This window comes from Piliocolobus tephrosceles, chromosome 14, assembly GCF_002776525.5.
Source record: "Piliocolobus tephrosceles isolate RC106 chromosome 14, ASM277652v3, whole genome shotgun sequence".
NCBI lineage: Eukaryota > Metazoa > Chordata > Mammalia > Primates > Cercopithecidae > Piliocolobus > Piliocolobus tephrosceles.
In genome coordinates, this window is record NC_045447.1 from 1,961,147 (window position 1) to 1,975,928 (window position 14,782).

The 14,782-nt window shown below is 65.4% G+C and overlaps 2 protein-coding genes across 2 annotated transcripts in view; one reads left to right on the plus strand and one right to left on the minus strand.

Annotated features, from left to right (window-relative positions):
* Window positions 1-19: 19 nt before the first annotated feature.
* DNLZ (DNL-type zinc finger) lies at window positions 20-2,054 on the plus strand. Its single transcript, XM_023227658.1, has 3 exons — window positions 20-467; window positions 829-968; window positions 1,775-2,054. The coding sequence occupies exons 1-3, from the start codon at window positions 240-242 to the stop codon at window positions 1,941-1,943; spliced, it is 537 nt and encodes a 178-aa protein (XP_023083426.1). The 5' UTR covers window positions 20-239; the 3' UTR covers window positions 1,944-2,054.
* A 2,297-nt stretch (window positions 2,055-4,351) lies between these two features.
* GPSM1 (G protein signaling modulator 1) overlaps window positions 4,352-14,782 on the minus strand; it is a 31,370-nt gene continuing 20,939 nt past the window's right edge. Inside the window, exons 10-14 of the mRNA XM_023227695.2 lie at window positions 14,512-14,582; window positions 13,529-13,705; window positions 8,082-8,238; window positions 7,383-7,591; window positions 4,352-5,931 (exon numbers count right to left, since the gene is read on the minus strand). Coding sequence (XP_023083463.1) covers window positions 5,725-5,931; window positions 7,383-7,591; window positions 8,082-8,238; window positions 13,529-13,705; window positions 14,512-14,582 — 821 coding nt within the window. The 3' untranslated portion in view covers window positions 4,352-5,724. The remainder of the gene's footprint in view (window positions 5,932-7,382; window positions 7,592-8,081; window positions 8,239-13,528; window positions 13,706-14,511; window positions 14,583-14,782) is intronic.

The following is a 14,782-nucleotide window of genomic DNA, read 5'->3' on the forward strand; positions in this document are numbered from 1 at the left end:
CCGCTCGGACACTCGCGCGCAGCCCCGCGGCCGTCCCTCCTCGCTGCGGGCCCTCTGTGTCCTCGGGCAGCGAGCTGCACGTGGACGCAGGGCCCCATCAGGCCGCCAGGGGGCGGCAGAGCGCAGCGCGACCCCAACCCGGAGAACGGAAGCCCGGGAAGGCCGCTTCCGCCTGATGCCCACTTCCAACATGGCGGCGGGGCGGGGCCAGGGCAGAGCTGACGGAGCTGGCGAGCGGGATGCTGCGGGCGGCGCTGGGCGGCGCGCCGAGGCTGCTGAGCCGCGTGCAGCCCCGGGGGCCCTGCCTGAGGCGGCTGTGGGGCCGCGGGGCCCGTCCAGAGGTCGCAGGGAGGCGGCGCGCCTGGGCCTGGAGCTGGCGGCGCTCAAGCTCCGAGCCGGGGCCAGGGCCCGCGGCGGCTCTGGGGCGCGTGGAGGCTGCGCACTACCAGCTCGTCTACACCTGCAAGGTGGGCACGCGGCGGGACGGAATCGGGGACAGACCCGCGCCTGGCGCTACGCAGCCTCCGGGGAGAGGCGGCCCGCCAGGGCCTTCCTGCAGGGGGCGGGGTCAAGTCAGAGGAAGGGGTGGAGCCAATATGGGGCGAGGTGGCTGTAGGGCCTTCTGGGAAGGAGGGGAGGCCGACCATGAGGAGGGGTGGAGCCGTTGCTGGGGCGGGGCCTTCCCGGGAGAGGGCGCGGTTGGGGGTGGTGGGTGGAGCTATTCCTCGGGGGCGGGGCCTTCCCTGGAGAGGGCGCGGTTGGGGGTGGGTCTTCCCGGGAGGGGCGTGGCGGCACTCACGGCCTCACCAGCCGCCCTGTCCCCGACAGGTCTGCGGGACTAGGTCCTCCAAGCGCATCTCCAAGCTGGCCTATCACCAAGGCGTGGTCATTGTGACCTGCCCCGGCTGCCAGAACCACCACATCATCGCAGACAACCTGGGTTGGTTCTCGGACCTGAATGGGAAGAGGTGAGGCCTGTACCCCAGGGCTGGGCCAGGAGTCCACCCAGAAGGACCCTGGCCTCCCTGGGGGAACCGTGCCCTAGTGTGGAGGTTTATAAATCTCACCTGGGCAATCCAGCCACCTTATCAATACAAGACACACAGTTAAATTAGAATTTCCTATAAACCCCAGATAGCTGTTTAGTTTAAGTATTCCTGAAGTAGGGGTTGCGTTTTCATTTACTAAATCTTGCCAGCCCTGTGGCCCTGCCTCCCTGCCTCTGCCTGCCCTCTGCCCTCACTGCCAGTCTTGTCCCTCTCTGGCATGGTACTTTTTTGCCCTCTGCCATCTCGGAGTGGCTGGCCCACAGCAAAGTTTGGAGTGTGGGCCAGGCGGTGTGGCCTGGGCCCTGGCTGCTGGGAGAGCAGTGGAGGTGGTGTTGGGAGCCTGGTCCGGGCCTTGCCTGGCCGGAGGGTCCTGGGCAGGACAGTAACAGTGACAGCAGGTCTGAGACCAGCATGCTGGGCACTTGGTGGTACCTGGCCCTTGGAGCTGGGGCTGTCCTCCCATCAGACCTGGGGCTGCAGACTCTTCCCTCTGGTGCATAGCGGGCAGGAGCAGGACTGGGTTCCTGAGGTGGCACATACCGGCAGAGACACAGGGTTGGTGAGGGCATACGGGCCAGCATCTGAAGTACCCATGTGGCCTGATGCCACAGGAGTGCTGGTCCTGGTGCTTGCAGCTCTGGCCTGGCCATGGGGCACCCTGAGGGGACTGAAGGGCAGGGCGAGCGGGGGGCCCTGAAGAACCATGTTGCCTCCCTGCCTCCCAGAAATATCGAAGAGATCCTGGCGGCCAGAGGCGAGCAGGTGCACCGTGTGGTGGGTGAGGGGGCCCTGGAGTTTGTTCTAGAGCCTGCAGGGACCCCCACATCCACTGCTGCTCTGGAAGCAGGTGAGGATGAGGGTCCCCCCGGCCCTGGCAAGACGGAGCTGAGCTGACCCCTGCGCTCCCCAGCACTGTGGGACTTCTGCCTTCCAGAAGGATGTTTTGACCCTGGGCCTCTCTGGACATGGCCTGTTTTCTATCAATAAACAGACATTACTTCCGGATGCTGGGACCTGTGGCCCTGGTGGCATTTCTTTTTCTGGAGTTAGAATGACTGCTCTGAATCCCTGGTGCTGCTGGGTGGGACATTGGAGCCGCAGGACCTCTCGCCTCACCAGTTCCTCCTACACGGAGTCACCTTAGACTTGCCCACAGGGGCCACAGTCGCCTGGAAAGGGGGCTGGATGTGGAGTCAGAGCCCCTCCTGTTTGTCACTGCGTGACTTTGAGCAGGTCACCACCCCTGTGAGCCTCAGCCTTCCTCTGCAAGCCCCTTGGCATCCCCCTGGCCAGCTCTGGCGACCTCCCTTCCGTGAGCCAGTGCCGACCTGAGCCCTGGCCCTCGGCCACTGGCTGTCAGTGAAACTGAGCAAAGCAGGCTGCTTGCTGGCCCAGGCAGGACTAGCAGCTATGGCATGGCCATGTGTCGGGAGCTCCAGGCCCCTCCCGGGGGAGCCATCTGGGCCTCCTCTCCTTGGTGGACAGCACTCTGGATGCCCCAGGGCCCTCCGAGGCACGTGGGGTTTGTCTCCCAGCCTTGTTTGTGCACAGGATGTTCCTGTGTTTATGAAAGCGAGCAAACCCAGGAGCCTGTTTATTTGCAGAAGCGTTCTGGGCAGTGTGACCTTCAGCATTAATCACCCACCACACTCTGGCAGGAAAGAGAATGGGGCGAGGTGGGAGGTGGAGGCAGAACTGAGCACGACAGGGACCCAGTGCAGCCCCTCCCAGCAGGACCCGGCTGGGACTGCCAGCTCACATCCGGCCCGTGGGAGGCCGGGGCCTGGTGGCATTGTTCCCAGCGCGCTTGTGGCGTGGGCTTTGACTCGATTACCCGTCCTCTCAGCCAACAACCCTCTCTTATTCCCACCCAGAGCCTTCTGTGCCATTTGTGGAAACTGTCCTCCTCTCGCTGGAGCACCCGCACCCAGGCCTGCTCCTCCATGGAGGCACTGACTGGGGGTCTCTTGGGGGCCTGGAAGTGCGGGGGCCAGTGGGGCTGGGCTGGGCTTGGGTGCCTCACTGCCTCCAGAGGGCCTGGACCAGCACGTGGGGAGGTCCAGGGAACTGTCGGACCTGGAAGTGCAGAATTAGAGCGAGGAGAGCTGCTCAGGCCAATCCCTCCTCTTACAGCTGGGGAGATGGAGGCCAGTAGTTGGGATGTGGACGTTACCATGTCTTTTTTCTCTGGTGCCAGCACCTCTGGGCCCAGGCTGGCCCTGGAGGGACACCCTTCCCAAGGCTGGCACGTTGCTAGAGTAAAGAAGACCTATGGCCACCCCCAGCATGCCAGACACATCCCACCAGCTTCTGCCTGAGGGCCCCCTGGACCCTGTCTTCCTCCGCCCTTCCCTCCCCGCAGCCCCACGGCCACAGCCAGGTTTCTGCAAGGGGCTTTGCCATCCTGATCTCCCAGCACTCTGCACCCCCTGCCTCCAGGACGTCCCTGCCTCCCGGGGATGGCTGCTGGCCTGGGCATCCCTCGCCACCGTGTGCCTCTCCAAGAGGGCTCCTCAGCCACACCTTCAGAGGTGTGGCTGTCCCATGGTGTCAGCCAGCGGCGTGGGGGGCACTGCTGGACCTCCCTGGCCGGGAGCCATCCCAGGCCCTGCACGGTTACTTGGACCCTGTGTGCATGTACCACCACCTGCAAGCCGGCCGGGACCCCGGACCTGGAGTGCATGTTGACTCTGGTTCCCAAGGCCCCTTCCGGGGTGGAGGAGGCAACGGAGTCAACCGGCACAGAGGCTGTGGCTGCCAACGTGGCCAGATGGGCTGTGGCGAGGGGCAGCCGGACTGCCCGGCGCAGCTGTGTGTCCCCCGACAGGGGCCCCGTGGGGGTGCTGCCCACCACAAGCAGCGCCCAGACAAGCCCCAAGACTGCCGATCTGCCCCCAGCTCCTGTACTGTGGCTCAGTGTCCAGACCCCGAGCCCAGCCGGATCAGACTCCAGGAAAGGACCGCCCCCCCACCGGCTGCAGGGTGAATGGCAGCAGGCTGGGTCCTCAAGAGGCCGTGGGGCTGACCTGGGGGTTGCTGCTTCGGGGGCTGGCCTCGGCCACTCGAGTGTCAGCTCAGAGCATGCTGTTTCCCTAGGGGCTGGCAGCGTGAGGAGGTGGGATGACAGCAGGCAGCCACTTCACCCCTCTGTGCCCCAGCTCCCCCGTGGTTAAATGCAGTGGGAACTCCATCTTTCTGAGGTCTCAGAGGGCCCAGACCGTGGGTATCTGTGGACACTCTGCACAGTGCAGCCTCTTACCTGGGTCAGGCCACCCCTTGGGACTAAGGCCATACGGACCACGCTCACTTGGCTGACTTTATTTTTCAGGAAAAAACAGAAAAACAAATGTACCTCTTGGGTTGGAAAGGACCCACTGACAACATGGCACACACATGTGAGCAATAAATACGCACATACATTCAAGTATGCAGGGGGGCGCTACGTCCTGGAGACCCCGTGTCCGGGCACCTGTCCCTGCCCTCGGGTGCGGCACTGCCCCTCCAGAAGCAGGTCACCTTGCCGGGCCCAGGACTGCCTCTCTATCCCAGCCTGAGAGCGGGGCCTAGAGGCACCCTCCTAGATGGAACTGCCAGCCCGGGGACTGTGGGGCCATGGTAGGGCCCCCAGGGCTCCTGGGAGGTGCCACGGCTGGGTCTGGACAGGAGCAGGCAACCTCAGGCCCCTGGGGCCCATCTCAGGCTCCAGCAGGTCCTGCCAGTCTCAGGATCCTGAACTCGGTGCCCTGTGAGCCCCCTCCCCATGGGAAGACAGCAGTGATATCATCTCCCCCAGCTGGTGGGAGGAGGGGGGTTCTCCTATCGGGGGGTCTGCAGGGTTGAGCTGAGTGAAGCCTCCCCAGCTTCCACTGACCCCCCGCCTCGGGTGAGGGTCACAGAGCCTAGTGCTGTCTCCCGCCCTGACCGAGCACTGTGCCTGCTGCCAGCAAGCGTCCCTAAGACCAGGCCCTGCCCTTTTTCCTGGCTTGGGGGTTTGGAGTGTTGAAGTTCATGCCCAGCCATTCCCTCTGCTTTACAGACAGGCCCAGCTCCCGTCAAGGCCCCTGCAGAGGGGAGGCACCTCAGAGCTGCCCCTGCGGCCTGGTCTGCCATGCCTGGTCTGGGGGGCCTTCTGTGGTTGCTGACCTCCTCCGGCCCGGGCAGGAGTGGGGGGATAGGCTTGGAGGGAGCCCTGCCCCGGGACGAAGCTGGAGGGGACGAAGCCTGCTGCATGGCCGTCCCAAGACCAGCTCTGGAGGGATAGAACGTGGCCCTGTCCTTGGTGGCCCCGAGAAGAGGCTCAGAGACACCTTTGGGGAGAGGAGGGGAGACAGCAGGTTTCACATTTGGCAGGGCAGGACAGAACGAGAAGGGCTTGAGGGAGAGGGTGCGGGAGCCTGACAGCACTGGGTCGGGGCCGACATGCCGAAGGCTTGATCCGGCCTGCGACGGGGGCAGGAGGGAGGAAGTCGAGGGCCATGGGGGGCCAGCCCGGGATGGAAGAGCGCCCTCCCGCCGCGGGCAGCTTGGCCTGAGCCTGCTGCTCTGGGTCGGGGAGGCCGTGGGGCTGCATGCCCAGTGCCTGTCCTCAGCGATGGCCTCGGGAGGAGGTGGCTGTGACTGTGAGCCCAGCGTCTAGGAGCAGGGGCAGGGTGGGCCTGGCGGTGGGCACAGGGCCTTAGCTCGCACCAGGCTGGCACTGCTGCTGGGGCTCGGGCGGGCCGCCTGTTCCCTGCTCCGGGCCCCCGGCGAGGTCCACCCGCTGTTCGTCCATGCGCTTGGCCTGCACCCTCTGGATGAGGCTGAAGAAGTCCTCGTCCGGCATGGTAGGGCCCCGGGGCAGCACGTCGGGCGGCGGGCAGCGCTGGTCATCGATCCTGGAGGACTGAGTGGACACAGTGCGGTTGGCGGCCTCACCCTCCCCAGGTCCAGTGGTCCGGGTGCTGGTCAACAGGGGCGGTTCCGGAGGGCCGGCGTGCACTGCTCACGGGCTTCCCCATGTCTACCCAAGAAATTGGTTCTGGGGCCTGCCTCGCTCTGGGGTCTTGTGCTGGGAGCCCGGGCCCTGAGCGCAGTCTTCTGGTGGCCCCCCCCCCCCCGAGAGCCCACGGCAGGCCCATCCAGGAAAAGCAGGTCCAACGATTCCCACTGGGCATGGGTGCGCCAGGCCCAGGAGACAGTGGCTAGGTTGGTGTTGGATGCCTGCTCCCCAGATCTGCTGATCCCCAGGGACAGGCACGCGTGGCCGTCCCTCTGCCAGGTCCTGGAAACCGGCACAGCCTGGGGCTGACCCTGGCAGGCCTGAGGTCTCAGCTTGCAGAGCCCGAACTGTGGCGCTCCCCAGGGCTCCCCCTTGGGTCAGGTGGCCGACCCCGTGGGCCTCGCCTGCTCCAGCGTGCAGGCCAGGGGGCCAAGGGGGCATCTGGGCTTCTCTGAAGGGCCTGGAGCAGGAGGGACCGGAGCTGGCACAGGCATGCATGTGGACGGGGGACTCTGGGCCTCTTGGGTGGGGCTGGTTTGGAGGCGGCTGGTCGGATGCCTGGCCCCAGGCCGCGGTTTCTTCTCCGCTGTAGGGAGGATGGCAGACCTGGAAACTCGCTGGCTTGGTGCATGGTGGGCCAAGTAGCCTCCACCGCCAGCTTGTTCCCAAGTCTAGGGATCCTGAACCCCTTCCCAGCAATGGCTGCACCCCACAGGGATGGTGAGACCCCCAGAGTTTGAGGTCTCAGTTGGGACAACTGTTGGCTCAATAGTCCCCGCTCCGGCCACCCTACCTGGCTCCCCCCCACACAGGTGAGGAGGGCATTCCCAGTGTGGCTGCCAGGCTGGAGCCCCAGCCTTGGCACTGCCCTCTGGGACTGGACCCTCCGCCCCTACTGTCCACTGTGTGGTCCCTGGATGGTCCCTGTTTTTGTCCCGCCAGCCGGCTGGCAGCCCTGGATCCCCCTGCCCTCCCCACTCTGGGGGTGCTATCTGGCCCGTGTTTTTCCTGCCGGGTGTGGAGGGCTGGTGGGGAATCCCTGAGACCATGAGCTCCAGGACCTATGACCCCCTGGCCCCCACCCTGAGTGCCTGCACAGCAGGGGCGTGGCACAGCTTGGGGGTGTCCTGGGGTTGCCTTCTGTGGGGGTCTCTGGTATCCCCAGCAGCCTGGGGTTCCCAGAAGTAGAGCTTCAGGCTCAGACACCCCTGGTCATCTGGTGACACTGGCTGAGTCCCCCAGGAGTCCCTCAAACATGACCTGAGACGGAGGAACCAGCGCCCACCTCACCCCTCAGGACACACAAGTGGATGGCAAAGGGGCCATGAGCCATGCCCGCCCGGGCCGCAGCCCACCTGGTACTTGATGAGCATGTTGAAGAAGTCGTCCCCTGGCTCCTGGGGCTCGCCATGGCCTCGGAGGTGCCCTGCGTTGCTGTGGGTGATCCGAAGCCCCGGCAGGCTGCCCACACTGGCCCGCTGGTCGTCCAGCCGGCGGCTCTGGGAGCTGGCGATGAGGTCGAAGAATTCTTCGGTCTGGGGCGAGGCCGTCATGGAGGGCTGGGCTGCGGGGGTGCAGAGGGCGAGGCCTGGGACCCGGTGTGGGGTCAGGGCCAAGGCTCGGGCTGCGGCCACAGTGAGCTCTGATCTCTGAGCCCAGCCCAGCCCACTGTGCTCCTGAGGCCACGGCTCCTCGGGGAGTCTCCTGACCAGCCTAGGCAGCTCTCAGCTGCTCCCTCTGCTGTGGCTCTCACGCCCACCTCTGGGGCTTCCAGGGGATGACAAAGGAGAACGCCGGTCTCCCACGCCCTGCCCACCCCGCTCCCCGAGACCGCCCATGCGGCCTGAGTATGTTCCAGAGGGCAGACTGATGACACACTTCCCGGGATGCCGCTCTGCGGGGGGGCTGTGGAGGGCGTCCTTGCTGACAGGGTGCTCTGCAGCTGGTCTGCTGGTCTGTCCCCCAAAAGCTCCTCACTGGAAGCAGGACAGGAGCCCTGGTCCTGGCCCCTGCAGACAAGCCCAAGGGAGGGCCTGGCTGAGGGAGGCACTCACCGATCCTGTCCTCCAGGGTGGGGGCGGCCGTGGCCTCAGCAGCCCCAGCCTGGCCGTCATCCAGGGGACAGCGCTGGTCGTCCATGCGGCTGCTCTGGAACTTGGTCAGCAGGTCAAAGAAGCACTCCTCGTCTGAAGACGGGGCCCTTGGGATGCTCTGGGGAGGGAGTGGGGTCACTGCAGCCAAAGCTAGCCCCGCAGACCCCTGCACGAGACCGGGGGCTGCTTGCCCAGGCCACACACACTTCTCAGACCCTGGCCAAGGTTGGGACCCTCACCTGCCCCCTGTCGGCTACGCCTCCCCCAGGACATGCCACCCACCCTCGGTACCCGGCCACCCCTCCCCCAGGATATGCCACTCACCGTCGGTACCCGGCTACCCCTCACCCAGGACGTGCCACCCACCCTCAGCACCCAGCTACCCCTCCCCCAGGACGTGCCACCCACCCTTGGCATCCACCGACTCCCCCCGACTTCTCCCCTCCCATGGCTGGCACTCCGGTCCAGCCCTCTGTCCGTCACCTGCCCTGGGCCAGCCTCACCAGCCTTGGCCTGGAACACTCCCCAGACATCCCGGGAAGCCTCCCGTGCCACCTGTCCCTATGCCCACCACACCCTGTGTCAGCCCTGCCACGAGCTCCCTGCGTCCATGCCCCACACAGCCCTCACCGGTGTCTGCTGTGTGAATGAACTCGAAGGAATGAACCCCGCCCTGGGCCTCAGTCCTCACACCCAAACAAGGGAGGCTGGAGAGCATGGTCTCCTGTGGCCCCCCCGAGGGGGCCCAGCTGAAGCAGGTCTACCCCGTGACCCAGCTTCACAGGCCCTGGTCTGCCCCAGGGCTGATGGGTGGCTGTGATGGTTCCAAGCCCCGTCCACCTCCCGACTGGCGCTGGCACACCCTGCCTGGCCCCAGCCTGTCCATCTCACGGCTGGTGGCCTCTTCCAGGCCTGCACAGTGCTGGGCTCAGTTAACAAGAGACACAACGTTGGCGGAGATGGCACCTCCTGGGTACCCGACGCTGCCTAGGATTCCCCATACCTGACTCCCACAGCCCAGGAGACAGGCAGCTGACAGACAACTGGAATTCCCGACACCTGATCCCCATAGCCCAGGACCAGGGCTCCCGTCCTGCTTCCAGTTGTGTGCTGGACCCAGCCTAGGGCACAGGAGCGTGAGGTCCAGAGACATATGTGACCCGCCCGAGGTCACACTGGGGCAAAAAAGAGCTGGGATTCAGAACCCTGAGTTGAGCTGAGGGCCCCTGGCTCTGGCCCGTGAAGTCAGTCCCCAGCTGTCATGGAAGCCTCAAGTACCTCCTGTCCCTAAGGCAGAGCTGGGGAGGGGGAGTTCAAGCACCCCCTTCTCCCTGCAGGGGGCTCTGTCCTCCTGCGGCCTGGCTCGGGCCTATGGCGACACCCCTACTCCCTCCGATTCCCCAGGCAGGAGGGAGGGGAGAACTGGCCCAGGCTGCAGGGAGGGCCACATCCACTTGGGTCAGGGCTCTGGGAGTTGCAGGTCCAGGCAGAGGGTGGCACTGGGGTTGCCAGCATCTCTGAGTGCCAGTGGGGGTGCCACACAGGCCTCTCTGGGAGGATGTGGCCTCCTGGTCCAAAAGGGACTGGCTTCCAGGCTGTGATGGGCTTGGGCACAGCTGTGGGGGAGCCTCTGTGGGAGGCCAAGCTGGGCTCCCCCAGGTGACCCAGGGCCCAGGTGAACTGAGCAAGGCCCCTCCTGGGACAGGCAGGACCCCTCAGGGGTCGTGTCCCAGGCACCATGGCGAAGCCCCTCTCAGGGTCCCATGTCGTGCAGCCCTCCCCTTCCCTGAGGCCGGGACCACCTGTTGAGGGGCTAATGCATCCCTCACATGACGGGCAGGGGCCTAAGACCACAGGTGCAAAACCGCAGCTTAGTGCCTGGTACGGTGAGAGGCTCTGGATAGTCTGGGGCCCCTTGAGCCCCTCAGGAGCAAGACCCTTGGCCCCAAGGCCACCTGCCCCTGCATTTACGTCCCAGTAGAACATATCCAGTGGGACTCGGGGTCCCGCCTCCCTGCTCTAATCCCTCCCTTGCCCCAACCCCTGGCTTCCTCCTTCCTGGAGGTCTCAGAGTTCCTCCTTAAGTCTGACTGTAGTCTCTCTTGCTTTAGCACAAGCCCAGTTTCTCCTCAGGAGGAGGGGAACACACCCTGACCAAGACCACCCCACCCGGCTTCACAGAGGCCCCTGTGCTCCCTCAGCCTCCACCTGTTAGGACCCCAGGGACCCCAGACTCACGCGGCTCACAGGCTCTCTCCACAGCGGCAGGGCGCCCCACGCTGGGTGCTTGGCCACACGGAGCGCAGGCAGGACACAAGGTGCCCAGGGCCACCACCACCCTGCCCAAAGTGCCAAGTGCTGCCTCAAGGCTGGGATGCCTGAGGCTTAAATAGGACCCTGGGCAAGGGCTCAGCCCTCCTAGCACCCGCCCCTGCTCACTTGAGCGCATGCACACACATGGGCTCACACACACGCACAAACTCACACACACGCACACGGGCTCACACACACGCAGGAGCTCGCACATACCACGCGGGCTCGCGCACACGCACGAGCTCACACACACGCACAAGCTCACATCCACCACGCGGGCTCGCACACACACCCAGGCGCGCTCCGTAAACACGCCCCCAGCGAGTGCAGCAGTGAGCCTCCCCACCTCCCCGCCCCATGCCTGTGGGCGGGCACATTGCAGGGCTGTGTGGGAGGACAGCCTGCTGAAGAGCCGTTTTCCTGCTGACACCCGGGCCCCTGGGCCTCCCTCCAGAGCTGGACCAGTTGGGGAAATCTACCTCTTTATTCAGCCTGACTACGGAGGCAGGCACGGAGAAGCTGGGCGGGTTGCTGTCCTCCTCATCTGGATTCCTCTGTCCGGGACGGCCCTTCCTGCCCCACAGCCCTTGGTGGCTCCCCAGTGCCCTGGCTCAAGGACCTCCTGGCCAGCTCAGCTCCAGCCTCTGGTTGCTGCCCCGTCTCATTCCTGGTTGGACCCACACTGTCCCCAGCCTCTGAGGCCAACCCTGCCCTGCTCCCTACCCTCCACCCCAGGATGAGTTCTCTGAACCCCCAGACCATACCCAGCCACACTGCCTCACACCCCAAAGGCCCCTGCACTGTCTGGGCACAGGGTGGGGAGGGGCAGAGGCTGGCTGGTCAGCAACAGCAACGGCGCACTGTCAGTATCAGCTGCACTTTGCAGACGAGGATCCCAACTCAGAGGTGAAAGCCCTCCCCTGAGGACCCCAGCAGAGGGGGAAGGGGGCCCACCCGGCCACTGACAGCCCAGGGATGTGTCCTCCACCCACTGTTGCTGCAGTCCCCATGCAGGCTGCCACCAGGGTGCAGACGGTCCTTACTCAGGGGGGTACCCAAGGTCCTGACCTCAGGAAGGCCAGTGGGGTTCAGGTCAGCAGAAAGCCAAGAGGCCCTGCCACGTCCTCACAGGCCCTGTGAACTCCGTTTGTCTGGTGCCAGGATCTTGGCTGTCCCGGGCATCCTGCCCTGTGGTGGCTGCAGGGACCAGGGGAGCAGGGCCAGGTAGCTGGACATTTGGAACTGTGTCCCCTGGCCCTGCGGGCCCAGACCCAGGGCAGTTTGTTGGGGGGACATGAAGCCTGGAAGCCCTCAGAGGCTGTGCTTTCTAGAAACCCATCTGTCCCTGAGGCCGGCTGACTCTGGCCTGTCCCACACACGCTACCAGCCTCCCACTCCTTCCTTGGCGGCCCAGATGTGATGGGCAGAGCCAGCTGTGGACAGAGCAGGTGTCTGGGTCCCAGTCCTGCTCCTCCCTCCAGGACCAGGGAAGTTGGGGGATCACCAGGACCCCCAGGAAGGCCTGACCAGGTGCTCCCTGGTACCCTTCCCTCCGCACCTCTCCCGTCAGTGGACAGATGGAACCAGCCCAGATGGTTGGGCAGTGCTGAGGCTGAATGAGGGGAGGGGAGGCTGCACCCTGCTAGTGGGAAGGATGGGCTCGGGCAGCCTCGGGGGGCTGCGAATCCCAGCCCGGAACCCACACCCCTCTGCAGGTTGGTGCCCACGGAGGAACAGTTTCAGACTATTTCTAGTGGTTTGGACCCAGCCGTTCTGCTCGGGGGAGCTCCAGACTGACCTTTGAACCTGGACTCGGCCCATCTGTGCCCCTGAACACCAACCAGCTCCCTCGTGGCTGGAGCGGCCCTGGCACAGCTGACACCTGCCAGGCACAGGCCCGACCTGTCCCCCATCATCCCTGAGTCTGACCACCGGTCTGTCTGTCCCCCGTCCATCCGCCGTCCCCGAGTCTGACCACCGGTCTGTCTGTCCCCCATCTGTCTACCTATACACTTGGCAGTCATTGCAACTGCCCCACCCCTCCCTCCACCTCTGTGTGCCGCAGCAATGCGGGGAAGCTCCTGGCTAGGCCTGAGGACCCAGGCGGCCCCCAGGCTGCGCTGCTGCTGCTTGCTGGGCTGTGACCCTCTGCTCCACTCGTGACCCTGAGCCCAGGTGGGGTAGGGCAGGGTGGGGCCTCCCAGCCCCTAACCAGGAGGAACCCTGGGTAGACCTAGCCCCCTGCTGTCCCCTTATCAGGGGCTCAGCAGCCATGCAAAGGCCACTCAGCTGCATCCCCTCCAAGACCCCACTCACCATCAGTCCTGCCCCGGCCGCTGCACTGACAAGGAGAGGCCCCAGCACCTTGACCTGGCAGGAGCTGCAGGTGCTTCCACACCAGGGCCTGACCATGGGTGTGGCTTGGGGCTTCCCACCTGCCCCTTGGGTGCCCCTCAGGTCCCTCTGCTCAGGGACCCCCACCAGGTGTCAGAGAGCCCAGGATTCCCCCAGGGATTATAATGGCTTCGTCCACCCCTCCGAGGCCCTGCTGGGATACACAGGCTTGATCTCACTGGCCAGAGCCTCCAAGAGCCGCCTCAGGAAGGGGCACCCCATCAGGGCATCTGTGCAGCCCAGCTCTCACAGTGGGGGCAGCCAGTCCCTTTCAGGGACACGCTCCCGTGACTAGCAGATGGGTCTGGAGGGTTCCAGCGAAGGAGGGCGGGGGCTGGGGTCAGACACAGAGGCCACCTGAAGGCTTGGAAGAGCCAGCCCCCAACTGGTGAACGAGATGGAAACTGGGGCTCAAAGAGGCGGGGCCTTCCCTGCAGAAGAGCCCGGCCCAGAATGCCCAGGAGGCTCCTCGGTGGCCAGGGCCTCTGAGGCCGGGAGTGACCACAATGCTGAACACTCAGCCCTGCCCAGAGCCCCCGCTGGGGTTCCCAGGACAGCACTGCACCAGGTACACCACGGAGGGACCCCTGCCTCCCCGGAGTGCCCGGGCCTGGCCTGGCCCGTTGGCTGGCAGTGGAGTTGGGGCGCCGTTGCCAAGCTCTCCTCCCTCTCCGCCTGGCTCTGCTGTCAAAGACGCCTACCGTGCGCGGCACATGCACCCGGACGTCGGCGCTGTCCAGCGGGGAGTGGCTGCCCTCCCGGGGCCTCCTCTCAGCGTCTGGGCCTTCCTGGTACTTCCTGCTCCTCACGGGGATGGGGAGCGAGTCCCTGCTGGGCCCCCGCCAGTCCCCTGCGTGGTGGCTGTCTCCATTCTGCTCCTGGGGAGGGGCAAGGCTGCGCATGTCCTGGGCGATTGTGAACTGATGTCCCCATCCCAGGACCCTGAAGGGAAGGCCAAGCCGCCTCCATTTCCTGGACGCGCACAGTAGGTACTCAGTCCCCAGGGAGGAGGAGAGGACTGGGGCTGTGGGGCCTTGGCTGGGGCTGGGAGAGGCAGGGTGGGGCGCTTGAGGGCCAGTGACCCCCGCAAATGTCGGCCGGCTTACACCGGCAACGACAGTGACTATGGGCGTCCTTGGGCCTTGTCCCCACAGCAGAACCCTGACGGCCATCCACAACTGAACACAGGCCACACCAGAGGAACCAGAGACTCAGAGAGGTCAGGCTGCCAGCCCAGGCCACACAGCACCCACTGCCGGCAGGCACAGGGTCAGCCCAGGGCCCTACGCCAGGCAGCCCCCGAATCTGTCCGTCTGTGTTTGCTGAATCCCAGCTGGCGTCTGCACCTGGAGCAGCTGTCCCCACTTTGGGTGCAGAGTCCGAGAGGGTAGGGAGCAGGCGGGAGTGGGTGCCCCTGTCTGTGGGTCCCGAGGGTACAGTGACATAGCGGCTGGGTGGAGCATGGGGGCCTGAAATGTGTGAGGACCACGCCTCGCCTGGGGCGCAGCTGGCCAGACGCTGAGGGACATGGGTGAGCAGGTGGCAGATGGGCCGGTGCAGGAGGGTACATTTATCCCCCAGCAGACGGGCTGAGGTGGGTGGCGGTGGCTCTGCCTCATTAACCCTGCTGCCCGTGCTCTGGCAGCGGCTGTGCTGACATCGGCCCCGTGTGTCCCTGGCTCACCCGCTCCAGGGGGAGTCTCAGCAGGTCCCAGGTCTCCGCGCTCAGCCTCTGTGTCCTCTTGGGTCTGGCTCCTGAGGACAGAGGGACCCGGTCAGCCTGCACCACCCTGGGACCTCGCACCGGGTGGGCCAGGCCAGAGTCTCTGGGGGGCCAAGGACCAACCCGGCCGTGGCTTTCTGACAGCCAGCCCCCCTTGTGGAGGCGAGTGCCATGTCTGAGTGTCCTCTGCATCTCCCCGACTGTACTGTCAGAGTCAAAGGGGATGGGCGTC

Excerpts from the sequence above, each read along its gene's own strand:
- DNLZ (XM_023227658.1), top strand. The coding sequence starts at position 240 with ATGCTGCGGGCGGCGCTGGGCGGCGCGCCGAGGCTGCTGAGCCGCGTG. Across the intron at positions 468-828 it reads AGCTCGTCTACACCTGCAAG|GTCTGCGGGACTAGGTCCTC; the intron begins GTGGGCACGCGG and ends TGTCCCCGACAG. Across the intron at positions 969-1,774 it reads TCGGACCTGAATGGGAAGAG|AAATATCGAAGAGATCCTGG; the intron begins GTGAGGCCTGTA and ends CCTGCCTCCCAG.